Source organism: Cavia porcellus, unplaced genomic scaffold (assembly GCF_034190915.1).
Source record: "Cavia porcellus strain 051 isolate PalLab524CR breed Dunkin Hartley unplaced genomic scaffold, mCavPor4.1 scaffold_26, whole genome shotgun sequence".
NCBI lineage: Eukaryota > Metazoa > Chordata > Mammalia > Rodentia > Caviidae > Cavia > Cavia porcellus.
In genome coordinates this window covers 3,032,849-3,059,859 of record NW_026947509.1, presented here as the reverse complement: position 1 = coordinate 3,059,859, position 27,011 = coordinate 3,032,849, and the positions used below count along the sequence as shown (strand labels likewise).

Sequence of the window (27,011 nt, the reverse complement as noted above, 5' to 3'; positions counted from 1 at the left end):
GAGTTAAAGGAGAGGGGCTGCACATTCCCCTGGTTCCTCAGCCACAGCATGGAGGCAGGGGAGAACCTGGGCTCTGAGTCCCAGCCAGGGGATAGACACTACAGGGCCAGAAGGACAGTCCAGCACCCAGCCTGAGACAAAGTTTGTTCCAGATATGCTGACCCTCTGAGAAGAAAGGCACCAGAATGAGGGGCTGAAGTGGGTTCTGCCTGCCCTTTGTGCCCCCCAACTGCTTCTGTTTTCTACCCTCTGGGTGCCCCCTTCCCTGCCGGGCTCTCAGTGAATTTGCTGTGCTATCCATGGCAGGAGGAAGAGGTGTCCTAGGCAAAGAGCTGTTGGAGACAAGCCTTGCTTCAAGCAGCTGCATATGGTGGACAGGTCCCTGGTCCCAGCGTGCCTGTGGGCCCCTCTCCCAGACCCAGCTGTGGCGTTCTCAGAACAGCAACATCTTGCCTGAGGTTTGGGTGGGCCTCCAGTGATCTGAGTCTGTTCCCTGGGCCCCTGAGGCTCCCACAGGAAGTTGTTTCCCTGTGGCAGCAGTCCTGAGGCTACAGCAACCTCAGCTTCTCTCAGTCAGGAGCCCCACCAACTCTGTACTTCCCTTTCTCACCCGCACTGGGGTGTCCCTGTGCTGTCCTGGGTGGGCCATTGCTTGATCCATCTGAGCATCTCAGCTCTTTTCATAATGAGGATACTGTCCCCTCATTCTGCCAGCCCATGAAGTCCAGTGCTCAGCTCTTCCCCAGTTCTGTGCTTCTGGATCCTGCACCCCACAGCCCAGAAGTCACCAACCCTTGACTGGGGAAACTGGGAGAAATTTTGCGTGCTGACTACCTGTCTCATCTTGTTTTGCAGAGGGGGAGGTGCAATGATTGAATCCCCATTCCTGGAGCTGTGGTGGCCCAAGACTGTGTCCCTCCGGGAGGGCCTGGGCCTGGGGGACAAACCCAATGACTCCTACTGCTACAACTCTGCCAAAAATAGCACCGTGCTCCAGGGGGTCACCTTCGGAGGCATCCCCACTGTCCTGCTCATCGATGTCTGCTGCTTCCTGGTGAGACCCTTGTGAAGACATCCCCTCTTGTCTGTGTGTTTGAAACCAGCATGTCTTGATAAGACCTTCCTTTAAAATCCATTTCTGGGCCAGAAGCTCAGCTCTGTGGTAGCACCCTGCCTACCACATGGGAGATCCTGGTTTCCACACCCAGTCCTGCAAACTTAGTAAACAAATCAGGTAGTCTCCAGTTTCAGTTTAGAGCTGGCAGGGTTGATAAGGAACATGTCCAGCTGTACTTGTTGAACCTTGAGGGAAGGAGCAGGGAGACTGGGGAGTGGTGAACAATAGTCTAGAGCCAACAGAGGCAGAGACTTCAGGCCCCTCCTGCTTCTGGGGACATAGGCCTGCTGCTCTTTCCCAGCTGCTGAGTGGACACAGGCCAGAGCACCAGGAACTTGCAGTGTTTTATTTCACACATCTTCTGTGCTGTCATTTGCACAGTACTTTAAAGAAAACTAAACTCAGCCTGAAAGCCAGTCATCTCTGCTCTGCTAGGAGGTTGAGTACCTGGTTCTGTATTGAAAATGAAGCTCTGAACTGAGCATGGTCGCACATACCAGAGATCCCAACACTTGGAAGGCTGAGGCAGGAAGATCATCAAGAGTTTGAGGCCAGCCTGGGCTACAAGACTTGTGTAGTCTGAACTGCATAGTGAGACCCTGTCTCAGAAAAACTCAAATAATAACAATAATGAATAATCATAATAAGATGAAGCTCTAAAACTGGGATTGTTGGTGTGCACTTATAGTTCCACCTGAGGCAAGAGGATCTCTTGAGATCAAGAGTTGAGGCCACCCTGGGCAATAAAATGACCCATTAATTAAAAAAAAAGCTCTGTGTGAGGAGAAGAGCGACTGCTTAAGGCCAGATCTTGCTTTCCCACTTGAGGTACTGTATAGGTCAGGCTTGCCACCAGGCCTCATGGCACCTGTCCTGACTTAAAGCAAAGGGCAAGTTCACACGTGTGCCCTGGGATACTCCCATGCTAAGTGCCACAACTTGGGAGACAGTGAAAAAGGCAAGGGGAGGATTGGCCCACTGAGCTGTGTGGTCTGAGGAGACCCCCATTACCTCTCTGGGCCCAGGTGATTTCCTTTGGTTTGGGTAGGTGGACTTTGCCTTTCAACCTATGCAGTGCACTTCTACTTGATTTCTTTACTGCTTTTAGTTGTTAATCTTGGCGTTTTCCATCATAAGAAGAAGATTCTGGGATTATGGCCGCATTGCCCAGGTGTCAGAAGCAGACAGGTAAAAAGACATCCTAGACTGACTGTGTGCATGTGTGGGAATGTGTCAGAATGCCCAGGCAGGACCTGTGTGGGAGGGTGCATCTCCAGGTGAACCTCCCTCCCTGCCCATCTGCCGTGGTTGCCTCCTCTAAAGACAGAGTGCCTTGCACACTTTCCTGTGCCCCATTCAGTGGAGGAAACAGCTCCCAGGGCCTTGGTGAGCTGCTGAGGTGCATGAGGGCCACCACTCTCATGGAGTTGACCTGGAGTCACTGACTGGGCGGAGGTCTCTGCTCTGAGATTTGTAGAACCCTGGGGCTATGACCTAGGACCATGGCACCCCTGTTGGGACATTTGATGCTTTCTGATGCCACCAGCCAAGCAAGGCACAGGCTGTCATGGGAAAGGGCTTGTGAGACTAGGAGGCCCTGAGCTTCGTCAGACTCCAGGCTCATCACGTTTTGTGTGGCCGTTCACCCATGTGTAAATGCTTCAAAAATTACGATTCCTCCTGTTTTATGCTGTTGCAAGCAGGATGGTGGAGCCAGAGGCAGGAGAAAAGCACAAACTGCCTAGCATAGGCAGCTCTACTTCACAAGGTGCTTTTATAGGGTGTTCAGAGGAAAGGATCTGATTAAAGTACCACTGTTTAAAGTGTCACAGTGCATCAGCTCACAAATGAGGGTTCTGCCATATCTGTCTCTGAAGTGGGGCTCATCTTATTATCAGTAGTGGTCATATTTTAATTACAGGATTGTTTTCTTCTCAGTGGTTCATGAAATCATATGCCTGACAAGCGTTGATATCTTAGGCTTGATAATATACAGAGTATTTTCAAGTGCACTTACTCCATTCACAGATCCTGAAGGATGTCTTGTATTATTAATTTTCCTCTCTGTCGTCTGGGTCAGGAGAGGGTAATCAAGTGAACTGCTTTCCTTAGATATAGCAGCCATTTCTCAGGCTTCTTCTTTGAAATCCAACTGTTTAGCGTCCATGGTTACCACAATAGGATAAAATAGTCCTTGTCTCATTTTTGACTTATCGTGTTAGGAAATATGCTGTGAACAGACTTTGTCTTGAAGTCCCAGAGGCCAGACCAGGCCCAGGCCCAGCTCAGAGGCCAATCGTATCAGTCTTGAAGTATCTTCTGATGTCTTTGGACCTGTTGCTGCCCTGTGTGGCAGTTTTACTCCACTTGGATCTCTTTTCCTAAAGCAATTAATCTTTTTAATATTTAAATTTGAAAGAAATCATTAATTTGGACTTAAAACTTCTGTTCCTTGAAAGACACTATTTAAAAAAAAAAGAAAGAAAGGAAAGGAAAAAGCCCAGGCGTGGTGGCAGTCACCTGTATTACCAGGATTTTAGAGGCTGAAGTACAAGGATCACATCAAGTCCAAGGCCATCCTGGGTTACGTAAGCTCAGTGCCAGCCCAAGCTATACAGCAAGACCCTGTCTCAAGAAAACCAAAACCAACCCAAGAGAGAAAAAAAAAAAAAAAAAAAAATATATATATATATATATATATATATATATATGACACAAACTGAAAGAAAAATTTCACAACATACAAAAAAATAAATAAACCTCGCAGCTGGATGTGCTGGTGCAGGCGTGTAATCCCAAAATTCAGAAGGCAGAGCAGGAGGATTTTGGTGAGTTTGTGCACAGCCTGGACTACATAGCAAGTTCAAGGCCAGCCTGAACTATGTAGCAAGACCATGTCTAAAAACAGCAGCAACAACAACAAAAACAAAAAAACTAAACTTGCAATTCAATAGTAAACCAAATAATACAACTTGTCACATAATTAGAAGTTTATTTTCATATTTACTCTTTAGTTTTCTCTTTCTTTTTTCAGCATATATGTCTGTGATACATAAAAATATCTATCACGGGGAACTGGTGCATCTCAGTATTGCATCTTCACCCGTTTACTTCCTCTTCCCTGCCTTCTGTCTCCCCTCGCCCCCAAAGCCCCTTCCCAGCTCTCAGATAGCTCCCGCTTTCCTATCATGTGTCTAGTATATTGCTCTTTAAATTACTTATACTTTGTTTCTCATGCAGTCATTTGTTTTTTTGTCCCAGTCGCTGAGATTTGATAAAATTGATCCTGAGTTCTCAGATTAGGCAGAAAAATACTGGACTAATTTTTCCAACTTCATTTTTTCACAATTGTTGGTCACTTTTTTTGTTTTGTGTCTCTAGTAAGTACAAATTGCAGAGATTGTCGTCATCTTCCTCCTCAGAGCAGCAAGACTTTGAAAATGAGCTGGTTGGTAACCAGGGTGCAGTGGGGCGTGGCTGGGCCGGGGATGGGTGGTGGTTGGTGGTGTACCCTGTGACATTGGAGTGACCAGAACTGGACAGTGTTCCCCTTCACATCAACAAAGGCCCCTGTATGTGACAAGGACCCAGGAGAGACCCAGCCAGTGTACCTGGCATTCAGAGACGTCATGACTCATAGGCAGAGAGGGCTGGGGGATCCAGCCTCCCCCATGTATGTGTCTTATCCTTGTGGCTTTGCCTTGTCCTGTCTGCTATAGCCTGGCTTAGCCCTCTCCCCAGCACCAGGTACCCACCCAGTAGGTGCTTAGTCATTGTTGGATCCAAATTGAGATACTTGAATGATGAACAGGTATTTTCTTTCCCAACAGGATAAACAGGCTAGCTTTAGAGAGTAGAAACTTTATAAGATGTGAAGGTCAGTAAGACCTACACTCACCCTTCTGTTTCACTAAGGGCATCATCTTAATTGCAAGGCATCATCCAGTTGATTAAGCTTGTTTCCTCTCCTTATCCCCGCTTTAGTCTGGTCCTTTAGAAACAATGGGACAGCAGCCCCCATCTCCAGAGCACACTTAGCTTCAGCAACTCTGGATCCTAGTTTCATGATTGGAAGCCTCAGATTATCATAACATAGAGGTTCAGAGAAAGGTACAAGCACAGGGCACACTTTGCCAAGACCCAGGGTCAACAGGCTCTGGTATCTGAACAAATGACAGCTTGCCAATAAAGGATGGAAATGCTATGTTTATCTAGCAGGAGGCTAGTGATTAGTTCATTTCAAAGTCAGCTGCCTCTCAGGTTCCAGCTACTGGATTGTAATCTCCCTTTGTCTGCAGGGATGCTGCTCATGGCTGATGGCCATCTTCCGTCTACAGTGAGTACCTGGGCAGTGACTGTGGGTGGGTGGCTTCAGTTGGCTGCCTTGTCCATGCACTTGTCTATCCAGGCAGACAGAGCCAAGATGCGTGCTCCTCAGACATTATGTGGAGACAGAATAAAAGTGACTGTTAAAGTTATATGGGAGGTATCTTTAACAGTCCACTTTGATTTCCTATTAACTTGATTTGAAACCCTGTATAGCCCTCACCATCTTGCTTTGACTGATTTTCCTCTGTTCTGGTTTGCTTGATAGTACCAAGTTTGAAAGTAATAGGCAACAACTGTAAAGACAATAAGATCCATTATGATGCCCATTCCGGTTGACTATTATCTTCTTTTAAAGTCCTGTAATGTCACCAATGTTTTGGTTTTATTCTTTACTGTTTTGTTCTATTTTATTATAACTGATGATATAGGCAATTATTTTTAAGATAGCAAGAGGCAGTATGGTAACCATTGTTGATCACCTTGTATTTTGTTTTTACATTATCTATTATGTCCATCCTTTTGATTTGACTGACTCTATACTGTTATGTCACATTTGGTTTTACTTTCTTCACAAAAAAGTAATAAGAACTGTGCGAGTAATAAAAACCAAAATGTGTAATAGTCATTGTACAAAAGAAAGAAAAAGAAAGTGCTCTAAAGAATAGAACTGCATGTATATTTAAGTGTATACGATAGATAACCATATTACTGAGTTTTGTTGGATCATTGAACAAAACTGTTTCCAGTCCCACTGTTTGAAAGTCCACTTTATATGCTTTAATTTTTTAACTTGAACAACTATTTCTAAGATAACAATATGTAATCTACTAGTGATTTCCTATTGTTTATCTTTTCTGAAATTCTGTATAACTTGTACCCTTTTTCTGTTTTTTTTCTTTTTCTCCTTAAATAAAAAAAATTACTAAAAAAAGATACATACGGAGGGTGGCTAATTTAAGTGAGAACATGCTGTATAGCTCTGACCTGAAGAGAAGTAGCAGGCAGGACTTCCATTCCCAGGCACATTTGTGAGCATCTTCTTGGCCAGGCACAGCATTGAGTGTCTGCTCACTTCTTTAGCCTGCTAGACAGTGAGGGAGGTAGGCGTGACCTTGGTTTGAACAGAGGCAGGAGAAGGGGCTACTCTCTTGTCTCAACCCTTTCACAGCGGGGAAGCCACATGTAGAAAGGATGAAGGAGCATAGCCCCTTCCCCTCTAGCAGGGGCTGTGTGAGACATGAGTATCCACACCCTGATGGACACAGCACTTCCTCACACAACACTTCATAGATAGGGAGCTTGGAGCAGGCCACCTCCATCTCTGGGGCCATGGCGAGGACCTGGAAGGAAGCAGGAATAATCAGGAACACTGACATTTGAATGACTAGAGCAGGGGAGATGGAAAGAAGGTGGCCACAGGCCTCATACCTGAGCTGTATTCCAAAGGCAGTTCTCCCTGCTCTGTTCCTCTAGAATTAAGAAGGGTTGTGGGCTGTCCATCTCCAAGCACCCAGATCTTTACGGTCACACAGATGTACCAAGTGCCAGAAGGTAGCAAGTGGTCCATCCTGAGCCTCCAGGATGGTCTAGGGACCGTGAGTGTGGACAATCTTTCTGGATCTTGCTTTGCAAAAATTCAAAAAGGGGTGGGATGATACACCCCCCCCCCCATCTCCTAGGATTGCTGTGATGTTTAGGTCAGATAGTCTCACCTGTTAAAACAATTGCTTTTCTGTTTCTTGGTCAGTGATGATCAGATCCTGAAGAGATGTGGGGAGGATGCCATCCACTACCTGTCCTTCCAGAAGCACCTCATCTTCCTGCTGGTGGTGGTCAATGTTTTGTCCTTGTGCATCATTCTGCCAGTGAACCTCTTGGGAGACCTACTGGGTAATGGTTCATCTTTACATCTGTCTGTTGCAATGGCAAACAAAAATACTGAAAAGACACCCAGGATTTAGGGGCAGATTTATTTATATCAGTGGGCACTGATCAGGATCATTCCCAAAATATTGATCCCTGATCTCTGGTGTTCTGGGGCCCATATGGCATAAGAAAGCATGAAGTACAGAGGCAAAATGGCTTTTCAATTGAAGATTGGTTTTTACAGTATGCATTATGGTGACCTATGAATCACAATGACCAGCAATTTCTAAGAAATAGAAGTCACAGAAACTGTAACCACAACTATTACCTTGGAAACTAACAAACTGTAGTATACTGGCGGAAAGGAGGCATTTTTTGCTATATTTCCTCCTTTTAATTTCCCTGGAAAATCTTTTCTTGGCATATTGCTTGTGATCTTCTAGACAAGACCAAACTAGCAGCAGTAACATTAGGATTGTCAGTGATCCTAGGATGGGTCCTATATAAGATCCCCAAGATTGTCTTATTACAAAGTTTTCCCCTAAGTTGCTTTTATGAAGGGGTATAATTTAGGCCTCTCCATTTTATAACACTTCACTGATAAGGTAGTAAGGATGTTAATCTAGTCTAGGAGAGTGCTCAACATGCCTTAGATGCTCATCAAATCTTGGTTAAGTGATTATTCTCTTGTGGCAACTGTCCATAAAGTTTAAAGCAAAACTAATATCTAGCCGAGGGGCAGGAAAGCAAGGACTGGGCAAGGATCATGGGTATGGAGCAATCCCATGAATGGTGTCTCAAGATTCAGCCATGTGTGGATTGGTCAGCATCTGGAGTGAGCAGAGCAGGGCTTTGAGTGCATTGTCTCTTCAAAGTGAGCCCTGGAGGATCTTCCCAGGTAAATTCCCCAGAACTCTGGAATGGTGGGTCTAAAACTGGATTTCTGAATCTTGTAGAGGTAGTTAATATGCATCTGGGTTACATGTGTGTGCAGGAGTCCCTAGAATTAATAGTTGATCTTTTAGCTAAACTTTTGTGGAGCTTATTACCAGCTGTGTTATTGATGGCACAGAGATGTTGCCCAAGGTGATTAATAGTCTTTCAGGCTGATGTGTGACTGAATGTTCATGCTTCCCATGACGTCTGACAGCAGAGGGGGTGGCAGTGAGGTAGTGTAATTGATGGCCATACCTGGAGGCAAGTCTTGGATCATACCTCTGGGAGGAGAATTTTCCAGAATTTCAGGATTGTGATCATCTTTTCAGTGTAAGATTAGACAAGAGGGATGCTGACTGATTTAGTGACAGAAATTTATATTTGGTAAGATGTCTTCCCAGGCTGCAAGTTTGTGCCTGGGAAAGGGGGTATGAGGCAAGGGTCCCAGTTGCCCAAGGGATTGTAACTTTTTGACAGAGAAGACTTTTGAATGCAGAGAGTTCTTTTCCATTGTTTACCAGAAAAATCACAGGTTTGCCCACAACTTTGCAACAACCATGGGTTCTCTGTCCTATTGATCCAGGCCTGACAGGCTGAACAGAGGTTCTGGTGGAAATGGGTTTGGATAGTCAGATTTCTTTGTGACTTGCAGGTGGTGGGGGCATTTATTTTTGTGTCCATAGCCTTTATAGCCACAGAATATGGTAATCTATCAGACAGAATTTTCTTATGGACATAAGATGCTTTGTTTTATTTAGTTTCTGGGTAACGTGATTGATTGACCTTTTCCCTCCTCTTTGATGTCTTTGAGAAATGCTTGACTGCTCTTATGCTTCTAGCCAGGACAGCCTTTGGGAAAGATGGTAATTTATTTGTCAAGGCTAACAGTCCAATTTTTCCTCAGTCAAAACGTAGAACACAGAGGGAATTGTTAGCAGTCATCTCAGGTGGATATTGGATGATACCATCTGATGAGGATAAGCATGTCTCTGGGGGGAGGGGTTCTGTGGCCAAATGCAAGCAAAGACTGATCAAACTGGAACTGGTTCCGTGGGCTAGAAGTAGACAAGTCAGGAGAGGGAAGCCAAGAGAGAAATCTTAGGAAGAATGGGCCTTGTTTTTCCTTTTTTTTTTTGAGACACAAGAAGCAGTTTGGTTTCATTTTTAACTCTATAAAAGCTTTTTTTTTTTTTACAGTCAGAGGCTGTGGGTTTTAACTTCCTACCCTTGAACCCTTGTTGTGAACCCTTGAACAGTGATGCAACGAATAGTGAGTGCCCCTGAGAGACAGAAACTACTCGAATGCCTTCCTCAATATACCCCTTACAGGAGACTTAGGGTGACTTAGCTAAGGAGGATGGAAGGCAAGACCTCCATTATGCCATATGTAAATTACCATGGAACCCCAGGTAGGCCCAATAAACCACCTCGACCACTGCTTCCTGGTCTTGGTGCACAGACAGAGAAGCCTGTTGTTCATGCTGTCTAGTCCATTTGCTCACACATTCATTCAACAGGCACTCAGTGGTTAAACATTTCAATCCCCTTCTCTCAAGGATGGTCCTGACTAATAAGAGGCATTAGCCTCTCCTGCTCAAACCAAGCAGTACTCACAGACAGAATAATGGGTTCTTCCAGGGGTCTCACCACAATTAGGCAGGCAAACAAATGGGCAGATAGACTGCATCCTCCTTCCTTTGGTGTCCAATGTGAGCTGCTCAAGCAGGGAGCCAGAAATCCTCCTCTACACCTCTGAGAAGACTTGAGAAATCTCAAGGTGCACCTTCCTGTAAAGACCAGAGAGGTCCTTGCTCTGTCCATGAGGGCCATGACCAGTGCCCAATGCACAACATGCAGTAGAAAACAGATACCCCAAAATGACACCCAGGATTTGGAAGCAGATTTATTTATATTGATTGGTGCTGATCAAGATCATTCCCAAAATATCAGGCCCTGATCTCTGGGGGCCTGGAGCCTATATGGGATAAGCAAATATAAAGTGCATAGGCAGAATGGCTTGTCAATTGCAGATTGCGATTGCATCATAGTAACCAGTTATACATCAGAGTGACCAGGCACTTGTAAGAAACAAAGTAATAAGAGCTGTAACCAAAACTTATTATCTGGGAAAGTAACAAACAAGTATACTAGCTGTGAGGGAGAGGGCATCTTCTGCCACACTGTTTGGCAGGGAGCAGAGGGGTGACCCTGAGGTAGAGGTTCATTGTAGTAAAGTAGAACCCCTGAGTTAAGGCCTATTCCACTTGAGAGACAGTCTTGGGATGATTGACAAGGTCCCTGTCACTGAGTAAAAATCTAGAGGAGAATAGCTCCAAACCCAGGATTACAACTGGGCCCCCAAGACCACTTTCTGGTTATATCTAAACAGGATTTCTAAAACCCAGAGGTTGATAGGATGAAGGAGTTTCAGGTGGTGGTTTATGTTTTCCTATTCTCACCCAACTCAGGAGGCCACAGTTTCTGGGCAAGGAAGATGTCTGTGATGCTCAGTTAATATCAGTGTGTAGAATTGTATCTCCCCACTTCCCAGTGCCACTGCAAAAGCACTTGTATGCCTAGTGACTACATATCTTTCTTTTAGGAACAGCTTAGGATATTTTGAGTTTTATCAAAACAAAAAAAATCTCCAAAGGAAAAGAATGTGAACACTTTCTCAGTGTGGCAAGTTGAGAAGTTCTTAAGGAGCACCTTGGAATGCAGTAGTGGCCCTACATGCATCTCCAAAAGGATCATGGGTGTCCACACCGGTCTGGGCACTGTCTTCCACCTCCCCAGAGCTCTCTCAGCCAACAAAGTTGTGCTTTTTCCCCATCATGGCCCTACATGAGACTCCATTTCTGTGCTTTTCCACAGACAAAGACCCCTACAGTTTTGGAAGGACAACCATAGCAAATCTGGAGAATGAGTGAGTGTGGGTCCTGGTAGAGGGTTGTGGATGGGAGAATTTACAAGAAGACAGAGATGGCAGATGCACAGGCCAGGATGGCCATACTGATGTCTGGACACCTTGCCAGCCACTGGGCACCCAGTCTGTGGGCATTACAGAGGTCTTAGGGTACAGGAAGGCCAGTGGGTCCCGGCCTTTCTGTGGTATTCACTGAGCCTTTGTAGCCATCTGCTATAGTAGAGCCATTGGTCCTACCTCTTCTGTCCCCTCAGGAATGACCTCCTCTGGCTGCATACTGTCCTTGCTGTCATCTACCTCTCCCTCACAGTGGCCTTCATGCGGCACCACACCCAGTCCATCAAGTACACAGAGGAGACCCTGGTGAGTTGGGGTAGGACTTCAGGGCCCTACACATGCTCAGCAGACCCTGTAGCCTGGTTTGCATATTGAGCTTCACTTGGCATCATCTTTTGTTTTTTAGTCATCTAATGGATTGTTTTAAGATTTGAACATTTGCCCCACATTCTGTAACTCACTCTTTGATCTGTGGGGTTATACTGGACTAAGGAAGTTTAGGTTAAGGGCCTGTGTCACCTCAGAGGTGCAGTGCTTGATTCAGTGTGTCCAGCCTTGAATCTGCCCCAGCACAGCAGAAGAGAAGGGACACAGAGGCTGAGGCCAGCCCCTCTTTTTGTGTCATGTCTCCAACCCCAGTCTCCTCTGCTCTTCCTGGCAGCCCATTTGAGTCACTGTCACTCTCTAGTTGTTCCCTCACCTCCTGTCCCCCCAAAGGATTCTCACAGAGCTTTGGAAATGGAGTGTTTGTAGCTGACAAAGGCTGTAAATACATTAATATATATGCCCTGTAAGGCCATGGGACAAGAAACAAGAAATCATGGCCTTTTGATTCTCTGTTCTCTCTCTCTCTCTCTCTCTCTCTCTCTCTCTCTCTCTCTCTCTGTCTATCTTTCTTTCTCTTGGTGTTTTTTTGAGACAGGTTCTCACTATTTAGTTCAGGCTGGCCTTGGTCTCATTTTGTAGCCCAGGCTCGTCTTGAACTTGCAATTATCTGCCACCATCAGCCTCCTGAGTGCTGAGATTACAGAAGTGTCCCATGTGCCTGGCTTGATTCTGTTTTCTTTCTGAAAATTGCAGTCAGAGGGAAACCTGGGCCACCTGCAATGGCTTGCCTCAGTGACTTTTTGACCTGATTTGTTTCTCTGGCAGGTGAGACGGACCCTGTTTATCTCTGGAATCCCCAAAGGTGCCAAGAAAGAGGCCTTAGAGAGCTACTTCGAGTAAGCAGGACTGAAGGATCATAGGGGTGAGGTGGGGAGAGTTGTCATGAGTCCAGATGCAGCCCTGTAGGTGTTGGACATGAAACCTGAGAGGTATCCCATTCTCTGCAAGCAACCATAACTGTTCTACAGGACCAGTGTCCAGAGAGTGAGCCTGGACAGCAGCAAATAATCACCTTGAAAGCACATGGGAAAGAAAATGATTCACTCTGGTTCTGAATATCTGCTATGCACAGTTAGAGAGCTGTGAACTGAGCTTTTCTGCCAAGCAGCACTAAAGTCTTGAGCAGGGAAGACATTGGTCATTTATTGGTTGGTTCCCAGCCTACCTAGCAACGATCTGCTGAAGTCCAGCTCTGCTGTCACATTTCGTTTCCAATTGTATCCACAGTCTTCGCAGGTGGAGATAGGAGCTGCAGCTGAGAATCAAGGCAGGCCCTGGGGTCTCTGGGAGAATTGGGTCAGAGAAAGAGAGGTCAGTCAGAGGTTTTTGGCCAGCACCAAGATCTGATTCTCCCTGCATTCCTGTCAGTTCTGCAGTAACTAATTTGAAGCATGCTATAGGTCTTGGCTACAGATTAACTTTACATTATTTAAAAGTAAAGCTCTTGCAAAGCAAACTATTAGTAATACCAGAATTATGAAATAAATATTTAATATTTATTCATTGAGTTCTTCAGTAATGCCAATAAATTTAAGAAATATTCTCCTCTATATACACACTAGGTACTACATATGTTTCTGTCTGTTTCTTGAGAAAATGTTCACAAGCATCTAGAAAGTAGCATGTGGGGACTGTCATAGTCCTGGAGTTCCCAGGAATCTGTGTCCAGTTCAGTGTGTGGTATGGGCATGATGGTGCCTGCTAGCATGAACCTCAGACCTAGGCTGCCCAGATTTTTTGGCTCCTGGCTCTAACACTCACCACTTGGGTGACCTTGAGCCTTGGTAGTTCCAAACCTTACAATTTATGATGAGGTTTATATATAAATAAATATATGTAACAGTACCTAGTCAATAATCAGTTCATAGACATTTTGTTGATTGCCTCTATGGACACAGACATTTTCTGGGCTGAGGGTCTCTTGCTGTCATTAGACTCTAAAAATCTCTGACCTTCAAACAGTTAGATACTGAAACTGAACAAATAAGAAATCTCTTCTTTTGGGTGGCTAGATAGGATAATAGGTGTGGAATTGAGGATAACACCCAGGGCTAAGACCCATTAAATACTGCTGAGCTATACCTCAGCCATGAGCAGTACATCTAGGATGGAAAGCTGACTGGGCATATATATGCTTGTCACTATATATGCAGTTCCCTTCATGCCATTCAAAGATGCCTTTGGGGGGTTGGAAATTTACTCAGAGGTAGAGGGCTTGCTTAGCACAAGCAAGACCCTGGGATCCATTTCTATAGCCCTAAAACAAAAGAAAAATGAAAATTCCCTGTATTAAACTTCAAAATTCTCCCACCTGTGGAGTAAATAGAAGAGAAAAAAGAGACCACTGCCAGCACAAACCAAACATCCTGCCATGGAGGTGAGTGAGGTCTTCCTCCTGGGCTGGTTCATCCATCCCATGGCTGCAACTTGTCCCTCAGGCACGTTTACCCAACTTGTGAGGTGACTGATGTTCAGCTGTGCTACAATGTGGCCAAGATGATCTACCTGTGTGGGGAGAGGTAAGAGAGAGGGCCCTGCACTAAGGTTCCCACCCTCCTGGCTGGGATGGACTCCTCCATGGGAAGGAAAGAATTGGGAATCAGCCTGTCCTTCCTGCTCAGAGCAGAGTGCCATGCTGTGCTGGAGGCTGATAGCAAAAGTGATGCGGGACATCCACAGATTGTGGACTTCAGTCTGCCCATTTGCACCTGCTCCAAACTCCGCAGAAAGAAGACTGAGAAGAGCCTGGCCTACTACATGAACCATCAGAAGAGGACAGGCGAGCTGACCCTCGTCAACCCTAAGCCTTGTGGCCAGTTTTGCTGCTGTAAAGTGTGTGGCAGTGAGCGGGTGAGCAGTAACACCCTGTGCAGGTTTCCTGACCCACAGGACCATGTCACCCACAGGCTGTGTCTCCTGGCAGGAGGATGCCATCACCTACTATACACACCTGTACAATAAACTGCTGGAGGAGATCATGGAGGAGGAGTGCCAGGTCCAGGACAAGCCCCTGGGAATGGCTTTCGTCACCTTCCGAGAAAAGTCTATGGCCAGCTAGTGAGTACAACCTGTCTAGCCTCCCTCACCTGACTCTGTCACCATGTGGATCACTGACTATGTCATGTATGCAGATACTACTGTCCTTCTTCCACAGGGAGCTCAGGATGTGGGTGACTCTAAAGTACAGGGTTCACTGTGGGGATCTGTGAGTGCTCTAAAAGCCTCACTGTGGCTGGACAATAGGTGCTCCTGGGTCTAGTAGGGGACACATGGGTACTCCTGAGCCTCACTGTGTGGAGCCCATGGTATGCCACAGGAACAACATGGAAACATATGGGTGCTTCAAGCTTCTCTCTGGGAACTCATGGATATTCCTGGGCTTCATTCTGGCTACCAATAAAGGTGCCACGGGCTCAAAGTAGGGTCCCATAGGTAATTGAGAACTTCACTTAGAGCACCCATGGGTGTTCCAGGGCCTCACTGTGGGACTCATGAGTGCTCCAAGGTTTCAGTGTGGACACCCATAGGTGCTCTAGGACCCCATGTTAGCACTCATTGGGGTTCCAGGGTCTTACTGTGAGGGCCCACAGTGCCCCAGGGCCTCAAGATATGCAAAATGAAGCTAAGGTCATGGCTAGAAGAAGAAAGATTGTCACATCATCCTAATAGGGTGCAGTGTGTAAATGGACATGGTTGGGAACTAGAGGCAGACAGACTGATGCACAACCTGGTTGCTGAACCTGCAGAGATATGACGTGTCTGTGGGAATGGTGGGGACAAAGCAGTCTGGCCTGTGAGCTAAGCGTGACCTCTCCTGCATATAATCGGCTTTGTAAAAAGAGCAGCAATGAAGCCAAGGCTGCACGTTCCCTGCCTGTGCCATTCCTATGCACAGGGCTGCAGCAGGCCCAGGCTCTGACTTCTCGTCTCTGCATCCTGGCAGCATCCTGAAGGACTTCAGAACCTGCAAATGTCAGAGCTGTCAGTGTAAAGGCGAATCCCACTCATCTGCCTACAGCAGAGAGCTCCACGTCTCCAAGTGGAGGGTCAGCGTGGCTGCCTACCCCCAGGACATTTGCTGGTGAGAGTCAGTGTGGGCAGGATGGAGGGTGGCCTGACTCCTTCAGGGGCCAACGGTCACCTGGAGACCAGGTGTGACTTGACATTCAGTGGAAATCTCTACAGGGCCCACAGGATCCTCTGGGTCAACCCGGGGTATTCAGAGCTTCTCTGAATGTTACTCCACCAGGCAGCACTGTCCAGCAGAAACCCAGGGGGTACAGGGTATGTATATCAATCACTTAGATTTCCTTGTATCACATTTGCAAAGAAAAGGAAATCAGAGGAAGAAATTTTAATAATAAATGTCTCCCCACATATCCCCCAGTTTTAATATTTTAGCATGGAATTGGAATACTCTTTTTTCTTGGTAGTATGAGGATGGAACACAAGCCAGGCAGATGCTCAACACCAAGCTACAGCCACAGCCATAGCCACATTCTTCTTTTAATACTTAGTGTTCAAAATCTTTCACCATTTTTAGGTACACCAGCCATGTCTCATGTGCTGAATGGCCACCTGTACCTGCCATATTTGACAGCATGCCCTTAAGGCAGGCTGGGGACCTGCCAGTGCTCTGAGCTGTGTCAAGGGCATGAGTGAGATTGGGCACAGCTGCCTGCCCATGCTGCCTTGGTTCCTCTCCACTGAATTTGAGCTCAGCACTGACTGGTTTGCTCATTGCTTCACAGGGTGTCCCAAGCATGGGACTGATGTATCCGTCAGTTCCTGGTGGAAATGTGGGGCCAAGGCTGGCTCTAGCTCTGCTCATGCCCCACTGTCCCTGCCTGTCTCCCCCTTGACCCTAGCCCATGGCCTATTGGGAGGAAAGTGATGGGAGGCACATGGCCCTGCAGATAGCCAGGAAATGGTATGCAGAAGCTGTCTGTTCAGTTTGGGTCTTGTGGCATCACTTTGGGGAGGCTGTGTGCTGGGCTGTAGCTGCCACCTACACATTGGCCTTGTGGTAGCACAAGGTCAGTGCAGAGGATGTACCTTTCCCCCTAAGTCCTGAATGAACCCCAGCCAGATGCCTGGGAAAGTCTTCTGGCCTGTGTGGATCAGACCTGACTACCTCAGCTCCAGTACAGCTGGTGCTGGTGGCCTGTTCCAGGGACAGAAGCTTGTGCGCCATTTCCTCTCTGCAGGCAGAACCTCTCCGACCAGGGCCCCCATTGGTGGTTACGGTGGTTCAGCATCAACTTCACCCTCTTCGTGGTGCTCTTTTTCCTGACCACACCCTCCATCATCCTGTCCACTATGGATAAGTTCAATGTTACCAAGCCCATCCACGCGCTGAACGTGAGTGACACTGGCAGGAAAAAGGCTTAGAGTTTGGGGAGGACGGGACAGAGGCCTACAGGACCCTGAACCAGAAGGCCCAAGCACTCAGCTCATCTGAACTTCTGAGGCAGAAGAAGGCATGACCATGTTTATTACCGTGCCTTAGAATAATGCAACATATACCTGCTCAATTGATGCAATCAAACTAAAAAGTAAGGATCTTTTGAGATGAACAAGGTATTTTAGTCCAATAAAATATTGAACATATATTAAACATTGAGGACAGTATACAGACACAAGGGGCTTATAATTACATCAGGTTATAAAATAGTCTCTGAGCAATGGGTCTAGTGACATTGCCAGTGACACCTGTATGCTAGCCACTAGGGAGAAGGGATGGGAAAGACTGAGAAGATGTTTCTTGATTGGGGAGGTATGGATGATTTCTTTTGTATTTCAGTTTCTGAGAATCTTCTTAGGAACTCATTTATTGTGCATAAATATTGAATGGTTTTCAAAGCACCTTAGAAGGCTAGGTATGGTGCTGTGCCCTTATAACCCTGCTACTCAGGAGGCTTAGGAGTTCTACACAACATAGCAAGACTCCATCTCAGAAACAGAACTAAACAGGCTAAGGTGAATCAAGGAGACAACAACTACACCAAACGCAAATGAGCATATGTAGAAAGAGACATTGGTTTCTCTTCACAACCTTGTTGAAATGCCTCTGTGAATCAGTTATTCTTTCCCGTTACACTTGGTACTTTGGTAATGATCCTCCAGCAAGGCACCGTGGGTGGCAGCCCTGGGGCCCGGGTCCTGACTCACAAATTCTTAGCCTGAGTTTTTATCCCAGAACTAGATTTAGAATACCTGTCATGTGACACCTCTGAGCCAGCGTGTAGTTGATACCCTTATCTGACTCACTATATAGTAAATATTGCTAAATTATGCATTAGCTGTGAGATTTCAGTTTGCAGCAAGAATGCCATCATTTCTGTGCCAATTCTTTGTTTTCCCCTAGTGTTAAGGGTTGAGCCAAGGGCCTTTGCACTGAGCTACGTCTCTAGTGCTGCTTATTTTTCATCTTGAGATGGGATGACCCAAAGTCAGTAAGTGCCCCATGTTGGACTCAGACTTGCAGTTCTCCTTCCGAATCCTCACAGAGCACTGAGATTCCAGTCTTGCACCACCACACCAGTAGGGAAAAGGTCTGCTTCTTCGCTCCCCTTTGTCTGTTTTATATGAGCTACATTCTTATTTCACATTTGTGATTCCAGTTTGTCTTTCTGTAAAACAAAGCAGGAATTTAGACTGGTGGCGGAGCTCAGTGGTAAAGTATGTGGTTTTCGTTTTTTGTGTTTTAAGTTTTGTTTTGTGGTGCTTGACATCAAACCTAGGGTCATAAGCATGCTAGGCAAGTCTACCTCAGAGTTAGCTCCCGCTCCAGTTTAGCTTTCAAAGAGAATATATTGTTATGTTCATTTAATCCGTGAACTAAGTTAATCAAATCACAAAATGACAATATCAGCTAGAACCAGCATAAACATGATTGGGGGCCACAGAGTGCAGAAAAGTACAGCTGGCCTACTGGCATGGAGAGGAGCCTGGCCAAAGCATGCAGTTGACCCTAGATATTAGCCATTGGTTTCCTATAAGAAGTAAAGACTCCTGCCCAATCTGGTCTGTCACGTTAAGTGCAGCGCACTGTACCCGAAAGAGCTTTCTTTGATTTAAAGAGCTATATAGTACCATAAAGTGCTATTGTTTTTTCAGCTGACATTTGATGTCTGTGCCCGCGTGATGCTGAGCCCTGGCCTAACAGACCACGGCCTCAGTGCCATGCTCCACAGACCCCCCACTCTCTCTCTGCTGGGCCTTGTCTTCCAGAACCCAATCATCAGCCAGTTCTTCCCAACCCTCCTCCTCTGGTCCTTCGCAGCCCTGCTGCCCACCATTGTATACTACTCAACGCTGTTGGAGTATCACTGGACAAAGTGAGTGCTGAGCCTGGAGGACTCTGGACTACAGCTGGGGCCTTGAGCGCAAGACAGGCCTCACTAGGCACCTGGAGCATTTGGGACTGTGAGTGCTCACTCTGGCTTCCTGCAGGTCGGGGGAAAACTGGAACATGATGACCAAGGTCTACATATTCTTGATCTTCATGGTGCTGATCCTGCCCTCCCTTGGCCTCACCAGGTATATCCCACCATCTCCTGCTCTAGGTTCAGAATCAGGGCCACATCTGTAGAGCACTGCTACCAGGGGAGTGCAAATGGTTTTGCAAACAGGTCTGGGGCCTGTAGTAACCAGCGGGAGTGCAGTTGTGCTGACCTATGGATTGTCCTAGAAATATGATCTTTCTTGAGGTAGGGAGCTAGCTTACACAAGTTTATTGAAGACCTCTCCTACACACACACACACACACACACACACACACACACGCACACACACAGAGTTTCGTAGTAATCATAGTTGTGTTTAACTTAAGGAGGACAGTTCCCTGAAACCTGCCCTGTGAATCACACTATGTAATTGACATCAGAGAAAACAATGGTAGATTTCAAAATTCACCCTCTTTTCATAGTGGAACAAAAGCGAATATGTTGTGATCACATGGCGTATTAGAAATAGACTCTGAGACTTGATTTAGCCCAGCATCAGAGCATTTCTCTACCATGCACCAACCCCTGTGTTCCATCCTTAGCACTACAGAAGTAAGAGAGGGCAGAGGGAAAGTCCAGGAAGATAGAAAAGAAAGAAATAAACTCTTAGAAGATTCGCTTGCTTTTCAGCCTGGATTTTTTCTTTCGGTGGCTCTTTGACAACACTTCCTCGGAGGGCTCTATAAGGTTGGAGTAAGTATAAGCCAATTCGGGTCCTGGAACACCAGTCTTGGGTACATGCCATGGTGGTTGTGCTTCAGACCAAGCTTTCTGATCGAACGTCAGGCACCAAGGCTCCCCCATTCCAGAGGAGCTGAATGCACATGGGCCATTTTTAGGACAAACCTCAATTATCAACACTGTCAGTCTTTGAAACTTAACAAGCACAGCCACAGAGGTGAGAAGTGCCTGGGCTCAAGGATGCCAGGTAGTCTTGAAGCAGAAGAGTCATTGAACATGGCTGCAGAACAGCTAGCTATCTGGTCTGGTGATTATTTTTGTGAGGAGGATGGCTCCTGTGTGCACTCATTAGTGTTGTAAGATTATACCTTGCCCACATCGTGCAATAGCATTTGCTTAAGAAGCCACTGTGCTAAGTAGTTCAAACAATTTTTTCCCTTTAAACATTATAGTAGGCTATCAAGTAGCCAGTGATATCATCTCCATTTAGAGACAGAGTGACTGAGGCTCGGAGATGATGAGTGACTCATCAAGGATTACCCAGTTACAGAGCGAGCTTGTTTCAAGAACTTAATTTTTTCCACAGTTCTGGACCCAAACTAAGTTGGACAAGAATCAAATCAAACTTTCCATTGGGTCAATGTTGAACCTAACTAACCATTGAATATGATTGGGTTCTTGTCCAAATCAGTTTACAACCAGAATCTTTGAAAGATTTACATTGTGAACTAGTGTGCCACTATAGTTAAGAAGCAGAAATACATAAGTACAGCTTAAAATCCAGCCTTCACAGAGGCTAGAGGTCAGGACTGGTTTTCCAAGGACACAGTTACAGGGCAGTCTCAATGCCTACTGTGCCAATGTGTGGATTTTTGTAAATGAGTTCTTAACTGGGGAGACTGAAGGCTGAGGAGCTGGAATCACAGCCCAATACACATGTTCTCAACCAGCTCTTTTGCAGGTGGACAGTGACATCCTGATTAACAGATCCAAAGGCCAGCCCTCCTTGTTTTCTGTAATCTGTGAGCCTCCTGAGAATCTGCCCAGTGGACAGTCAGCCTGGGCTCCTCATTCCTAGCCTTCTAGGGATACTTTGAGTCTCACAGGTCTAGATATTACTCCCTGAGGGCTCAGCCCTGGGTCTCTGGGTTTATCGCTGTCAGTGACTGCAGCTGTACTGTGACACCAGTGCCACTGAGCTACTGCATTACAATGTGTCAACAAGGAACCATAGATGCAGTGGCAGAGTCCATGCTTAGTGTGTGCCAAACCTGAATTTGATGCCAGCAGCCAACACATGCAGACCACATCCATTGTGTCACCCTACCTGCCCCTGATGACTGTCCTGCCTCTGACTCAGATGGAGCCCTGCAAGACACTGCAGATGTCCTTCCCCAAATGCCAGCTTTCTGTCCAGGCATGATCCTCCAACCATGCCTCCTTCACAATATCTAGTTGCTCTGTGGAGAGCCTTGCAGTTGACAGGGTCCCCTTCCTTTCCCTCCACACCACACCCTGTCCATCAGCAAAACCCACAGCTCTGTCTCTGAGGCTATCCAAACCCTGCCCACACCTCTCCACCTCCACCACACCTCTGCCTGGGGAACTCAGGCCAGCATGAAGCCAACTGAATGATCTCCTGCCCTCAACTCTCACTTCAGTGTATTCCCTTGCTCCAAGAGGAACCCCAACCTTTCACACTCAGTGCCACCTTCCCCATCTGCCTCAGTGTGTTCCATGAAAGGGCCAGCCATGCCACTCCTCAGATGTGCCATTGTCTACACCCATGTTCTCTGGGGCCTTGAGAGCTTTCTTTGTGTCCCTGCTGTCACCTCATAAGGGAGGCTCCCCTGACCCCATATGGACACTTGAGTGCCACCTGCCTTCTGGGTTGCTCTGAGCTGTGGCCATGCACAGTGTGTGTGTGTCTGTGTCCCTCAGAGTATGTGTAGAAGCACAGTCTTTCAGGTGTGTGCCTCTCCTCAGTGGAGGAAGAGGCTCACACACTGGCCCTGTCACCAGGTGTGTCTTCCTGCCAGACCAGGGGGCCTTCTTCGTGAACTATGTGATCGCCTCAGCCTTCATCGGCAATGGTATGGAGCTGCTGCGGCTGCCAGGTCTCATCGTCTACACCTTCCGCATGGTTATGGCCAGCACGGCTGCTGATCGCAGGAACATCAAGCAGGTGACGCCTCTGACTCCTTCCGATCCCCAAGCCGCTCAGCTCTACACAGCTCAAGTTTTGCCCATCCCTGCTTCTTGCACCTAGACCAGGGCCATCTCTGCTGGAAGCTTCTCAACAACATGGCTCCTTCACGAGGGATGGAGGAGAGAGCTTGGGGCTTTTGCATTGTGACCAGTTTGGCTACATCCATACATGCAGACACCTAGGGTCCCCAGTTTCTGGGCCACACTGGTGCTCACTGATAGAACATTGCTTAGGAAGCACCAGGCCCTGGGTTCCATCCCCAGCATGAAGAAAGGACAAGCCTTTCCATGGAACACATCCATTTGCATGTGTTCTTAGCAGAGCCAGGTATCAAAGGCATTTTGAATTGGTAACATTTGTTCCAGCACTCCCTAAATTAGAGGGCATGGGGGCCTCTTACTCCCTCTGCCTTGGTAGGTGCCGTGAGAGAGGCACGTTTAATCCATTTACTCTTCAGGGCCCCCTTAGGAGACCAGCAGCACTAGTGTTCCTGTTTCACAGAGGCACAAAATAAACCGGTTGAGGACACATGGCCAGAAGAGGATGAGCTGGTGTTTCGTGTGATGCCAAGTCCAGGAATCTCTCTACAGCTGTCCCTAGTCTAGCTCTGCCTCAAGGCAGCTGACTCCAATCCCTGTGCCCTGGAGACCTGAGTGGGCACACTGTGCCCTGTCCTAGACATATGACTGTGTACAGTGTCCCCTCCTAGACGCCTCTCTGAACATTCTGCCACCTTGGGAGAGGCCTGAGTATCTGCTACCTGCCTGTGCTCTGGGCACAGACTTGAGAATCTGCCATGGGCTGGCCAGGGGCCCCAATGCCTCCCCAGAGGGTGGCTGAGGGTCTCTTGCCTCACAACCCCCTGCTCCCAGAACCAGGCCTACCAGTTCGAGTTTGGAGCCAGGTACGCTTGGATGCTGTGCATCTTCACTGTCGTCATGGCCTACAGCATCACCTGCCCCATTATCGTGCCGTTCGGTGAGTGGCCCTCGTGCGTATGCACACAGACAGCTGCCTCCACCCGCTCTCAGGGATAGCTTCATGGTTCAGCAGACCCTTGTGGCCACTGCAACCACTGCTGCTAGGGAAACATATGGCACTAAACCTTACCTTCTGCCTGAGCGAACTCTGTCTGTGGCCTTAAAGTGTGATCTCCCTTAGTGCTTCTGTGGGCTAGCACTGTTACTGGGTCATTGCTGGCTTTGTGTGCATGCTAGGGTTCCACCTGAGCACTCCACACATGCTCATTAAGCCCCCTGCTGTGGAGCTCCACCAGCCCCTGCCTGCAAGCTTGCACCCTACACCAGCACTGTCTTGCTGCTGCTGCTGGTTCTACCTCAGCCAGCAGGGCTGAGGCAGCGCAGTGGTGCATTGCTGAGCACATGCCAGGCCCTGGGCTCAATCCCCCCAGGCCTGGAAAAACCAGAAAGCCATCACCTACCTTTATGCCCTGCTTGGTCAGAGCCTTGGGCTCCTTACAATATGAGGAGACCGAAGTGTGGGAAGTGAGTGCTGAGGGCTGGCTCAGTATGGGAGGCAAGCAGGTCTGGGCCAGGTACTGTATGGTCCAGGGCAGAAACACAGGAGCTCCCATTCCCTCAGAGTCAGGGAGAAGTGAAGAAGGAGGTGAGGAGAGAGGGAGAACAGCCAGCAGTCACGATACACTTTTGTCTAATTTAGCCTCAGACTTTGCTCAGCACTCCCAACCCCTAACTCCATGCAGACTAGCTACCCTCCAAGAGCAGGCAGCCACCTACTCACAACCCACCTTCACAGGTCCTCCCCGGGGAAGGCAGGGGTCCTTGGGTGTGGTGTGGCACTTCCCTCCTACCTCTGCCTCTTGCACACACACCCCACCCACTGGGAGCTCAGACTCAGCTGGTGCTGTTGTTCTAGTGTCAGGTGGGCTCTCTGTTAAGAGGGTGAGTTCAGTCCACCCACTCACAGCCCACCTTCACAGGCCTCATCTACATCCTACTCAAGTACATGGTGGACCGGCACAACCTCTACTTCGTGTATCTGCCGGCCAAGCTGGAGAAGAGGCTACACTTCGCTGCCGTGAACCAGGCCTTGGCTGCACCCATCCTCTGCCTCTTCTGGCTCTTCTTCTTCTCCTTCCTGCGCCTGGGTGCGTGCCCTTATGAACAGGTTCAGCCCTCTGTCTCATAGTCCCACATCCACCGTGGCAGCCAGTCATCAAGTACTATGGCGCCCAGGCAAGGGCTGGGTGTGTGGTGTCCACGACCAGCACGCCAGCAGGTCCTCCCCAGACATGTACCAGGCTGAAGACAGCTCTCGGGACCGAGCCAAAGAAGGGAAGCTGGTCTAGATTGCTTTTAAGGGTGCTGGGTAGTCCTTGACTTCACTGTCTACAGTGTGAAGGGGATGGAAGAGGCAGAGGGCCAAGGACACTCAAGAAAACACAAAAAAGCAGAAGACCTGTGAGTCCCCTCCACTGCCAGCTGTAGGGACCCTATTCTGACTGCTAGATGAGGCTGGGCAGGGCTAGGGCTTGTCGGGGAGGGCTCACTCCCACAGCAGATAGCCCCACCCCAGCCCCAAGACCAGCATCTCTCTCCTCAGGTCTGCAGGCCCCTGCTACCCTGTTCACCCTCCTGGTCGTGCTGCTCACCATCCTGGCCTGCATGGCCTACACCTGCTTTGGCTGCTTCCAGCACCTCATCCCTCTGTACTACAAGGTACAGGATCCAAGGAGACCATGGTGTCCCCACCCCTTCCTGAGTCAAAACAAACAGCAGCAGCCCTCTCCAGATCTGCCCCTCCCTGGGAAAGGCAAGGGTACTTGGATGTGATGTGGCACTTCCCTCCCACCTCTGTCTTGCTCACTCACTCCAGCCCAGCTGGGAACTCAGAACCAGCTGGTGCTATTGTTCTGATGTCAAATTGTCCCTCTGCTTGGAGAGTGTGAGTTCAGGGAGATCACTTACTTTCATGGTGCACCTCTTCGCTGTTATCTACAGACAGAAGAATCTGCAATCCAGGAAAGAAGTGATGCAGAGGCCCAGGAGTCTCCACCATTTACAGTAAGCCGTGCTGCTTGCCCACTGCTTGCTGCCCTTGCTGCTCTGGGGGTAAAAGTCTCACGTGTCTGCCCATCCTTTGCTAAAAGAGAGGACCTCTGATCACAGAGCAGGCAGGCATGTTTCTGAATTAGTATCAATGGAGAAGGAATCCCCTCCTCTGAATCTTTTTTTTTTCCTTCAGCACTGGGCATCAAATTCAGGCCTTGAACATGCTGGCTTAGTGCTGCACCCCTCAGCCCCAACCTGGATATCTTAACCTTGTCATTCTTTGACGAGGTGACTAGTCTCTCCACTGTGTGCCCACTCTGAGGCCAGCCTCTACTAGCTTCTTTTTCTGCACTCCTGATGCTTGTGAGTTGAGGCTTTATCAGCATCCACTCAGTTGCCCTGTGGGGCCCTCAATGGTGCCAGAATGCTCCAAACAAACTCCTTGCTTTTCCCTGCCTCTGGCCTCTGGGGTCCTGGTCCTGGGAAGTGGGTACTAGAGTCACGGGATGTGAAGCTAGGATGGGACTGGCCTTCTCTGCAGTGTTCTTCCCAAGAGTCGAGCACGCTCATCAGTGTCCATCCCTGGGCAAGCCTCAGAGGACAAGGTCCTGGATCCTCAGGTCAGGGAAAAGCAGGACAGAGGGAGGCTTTAAACCCCTCTAGGAGGAGCATGGCAGGCTCAGGGCCCAGCCAGGCAGCTGCCACAGGGATTGGGAGGAAGCCCAGTGTAGACAGATTGGTTCCCTCTGTAAAGTGAAAGATTCTAAAATCCTGTGCTGGCAATTGGAGGAAGCTTCTCTGTTGCGTTGCCTTCTGTGTGATCACAAGGACTAGGACCAGGTTGTGGTGATGTGGTTTTCTGTGTCTCTCGGGCTTTTGGGAAGTTCTGTGGGTGGCATATGTTGGGTAGCACTAACTCCCATTTGCTGGCAGCCCTATGTGCCCCGGATCCTGAGTAGTCTGGCTTCAGAGAGGACAGCCTTGATAAACCTGCAGCAGCAGCAGACCTATGGCACCATCAGTGATATCAGTGGGAACCTTCCCATCCAAGACGTGTCCCATATCCCAGAGGAAAGTGTGATTCCTTCTACCACCGTGGCAAGCCATATGTGAAGTCACTGTCTTCAGAGCAGAGCTGATTGAGTCCCAGAGTGGGACCAGCCTGCCAGTGGACCCATGCAGGAAGTGAACCCCCTTCCTGGACTCCCACTTCCAGATCTACCACTTCAACAGTCTCCAGAATCTGAAGCCAAGATCATGTGGTGGGAGTTGTCTCCCAGATTGACCCTGAAGACGATGTTCACCATGGGGAGTAATATGACAAGGAAAAGTCTGAGTGTCTGCTCAAAGCAAGGGTGAGCACCAACCTATTCCTATTTTCCTATGGTTTCTGTGGTGCCACCCATGTTACTCTGCCATAGGCAGGGTCTGTGAAGACTGTTAATAAAGTACCTTTGGGAAAGTCCAGGGGGCAAGCATGTGAGGTTCCCATAACTGGTGGGTTAGGGTTAGCGTTAGGGTTAGGGTCAGGCCTGCTAGGAAGGAAGACAGTCTCTTCCATCCTTGAACTCTGTCTCCCACAAAGCTCTGAACTTCAGTCCATAAGGCTCCTCTCTGCAGCCTTCAGGGCTTGTTCTGGGGAAGAAGGGGATAGTGCCTTTTCATGGCCCTGTGGTCCACCCAGACTGCATGTCCCTGCATGGCAGTGCCTTGTGCCCCACAAGCATGACCCTAGCTCCCTCCAGTGTTCCAGCTGCAGCTGCTCCAAGGTAGGCAAGGATGGTGACATTTGTACCACTTCCCCTTGGGCTCCCCTAGCCTGGCAGGACCCCAGCAAAAACAACTGTCCCCTGGAAGGGAAACCCCATGTGGGTGGTTCAGGGTGTTCTTTGTCATTTTGTTCTAGTGGCTCTGAGAAGTGACTCACTTTCCATCCAAGCATGTGGCTTTGCAAGGGCCTGGG

General features: G+C 48.1%; 1 protein-coding gene across 2 annotated transcripts; it reads left to right on the top strand.

Moving 5' to 3' along the window:
* On the top strand, positions 1-26,517 carry LOC100720824 (CSC1-like protein 1). 2 transcript variants are annotated; one of them, XM_063236653.1, is made up of 23 exons: positions 1-458; positions 856-1,054; positions 2,226-2,305; positions 4,499-4,565; positions 5,416-5,453; positions 7,194-7,336; positions 11,123-11,174; positions 11,429-11,537; positions 12,384-12,454; positions 14,057-14,137; positions 14,240-14,468; positions 14,542-14,675; positions 15,562-15,699; positions 16,826-16,979; positions 18,852-18,958; positions 19,074-19,160; positions 19,757-19,819; positions 21,830-21,992; positions 22,889-22,994; positions 23,977-24,144; positions 24,600-24,715; positions 24,998-25,060; positions 25,982-26,517. In XM_063236653.1, the coding sequence occupies exons 2-23, from the start codon at positions 869-871 to the stop codon at positions 26,159-26,161; spliced, it is 2,535 nt and encodes an 844-aa protein (XP_063092723.1). In that variant the 5' UTR covers positions 1-458; positions 856-868; the 3' UTR covers positions 26,162-26,517. The 2 variants fall into 2 exon arrangements, with proteins under 2 accessions (XP_063092723.1, XP_023420464.1); XM_023564696.2 differs by having other exon boundaries at positions 3-458; positions 14,345-14,468.
* Positions 26,518-27,011: the final 494 nt, after the last annotated feature.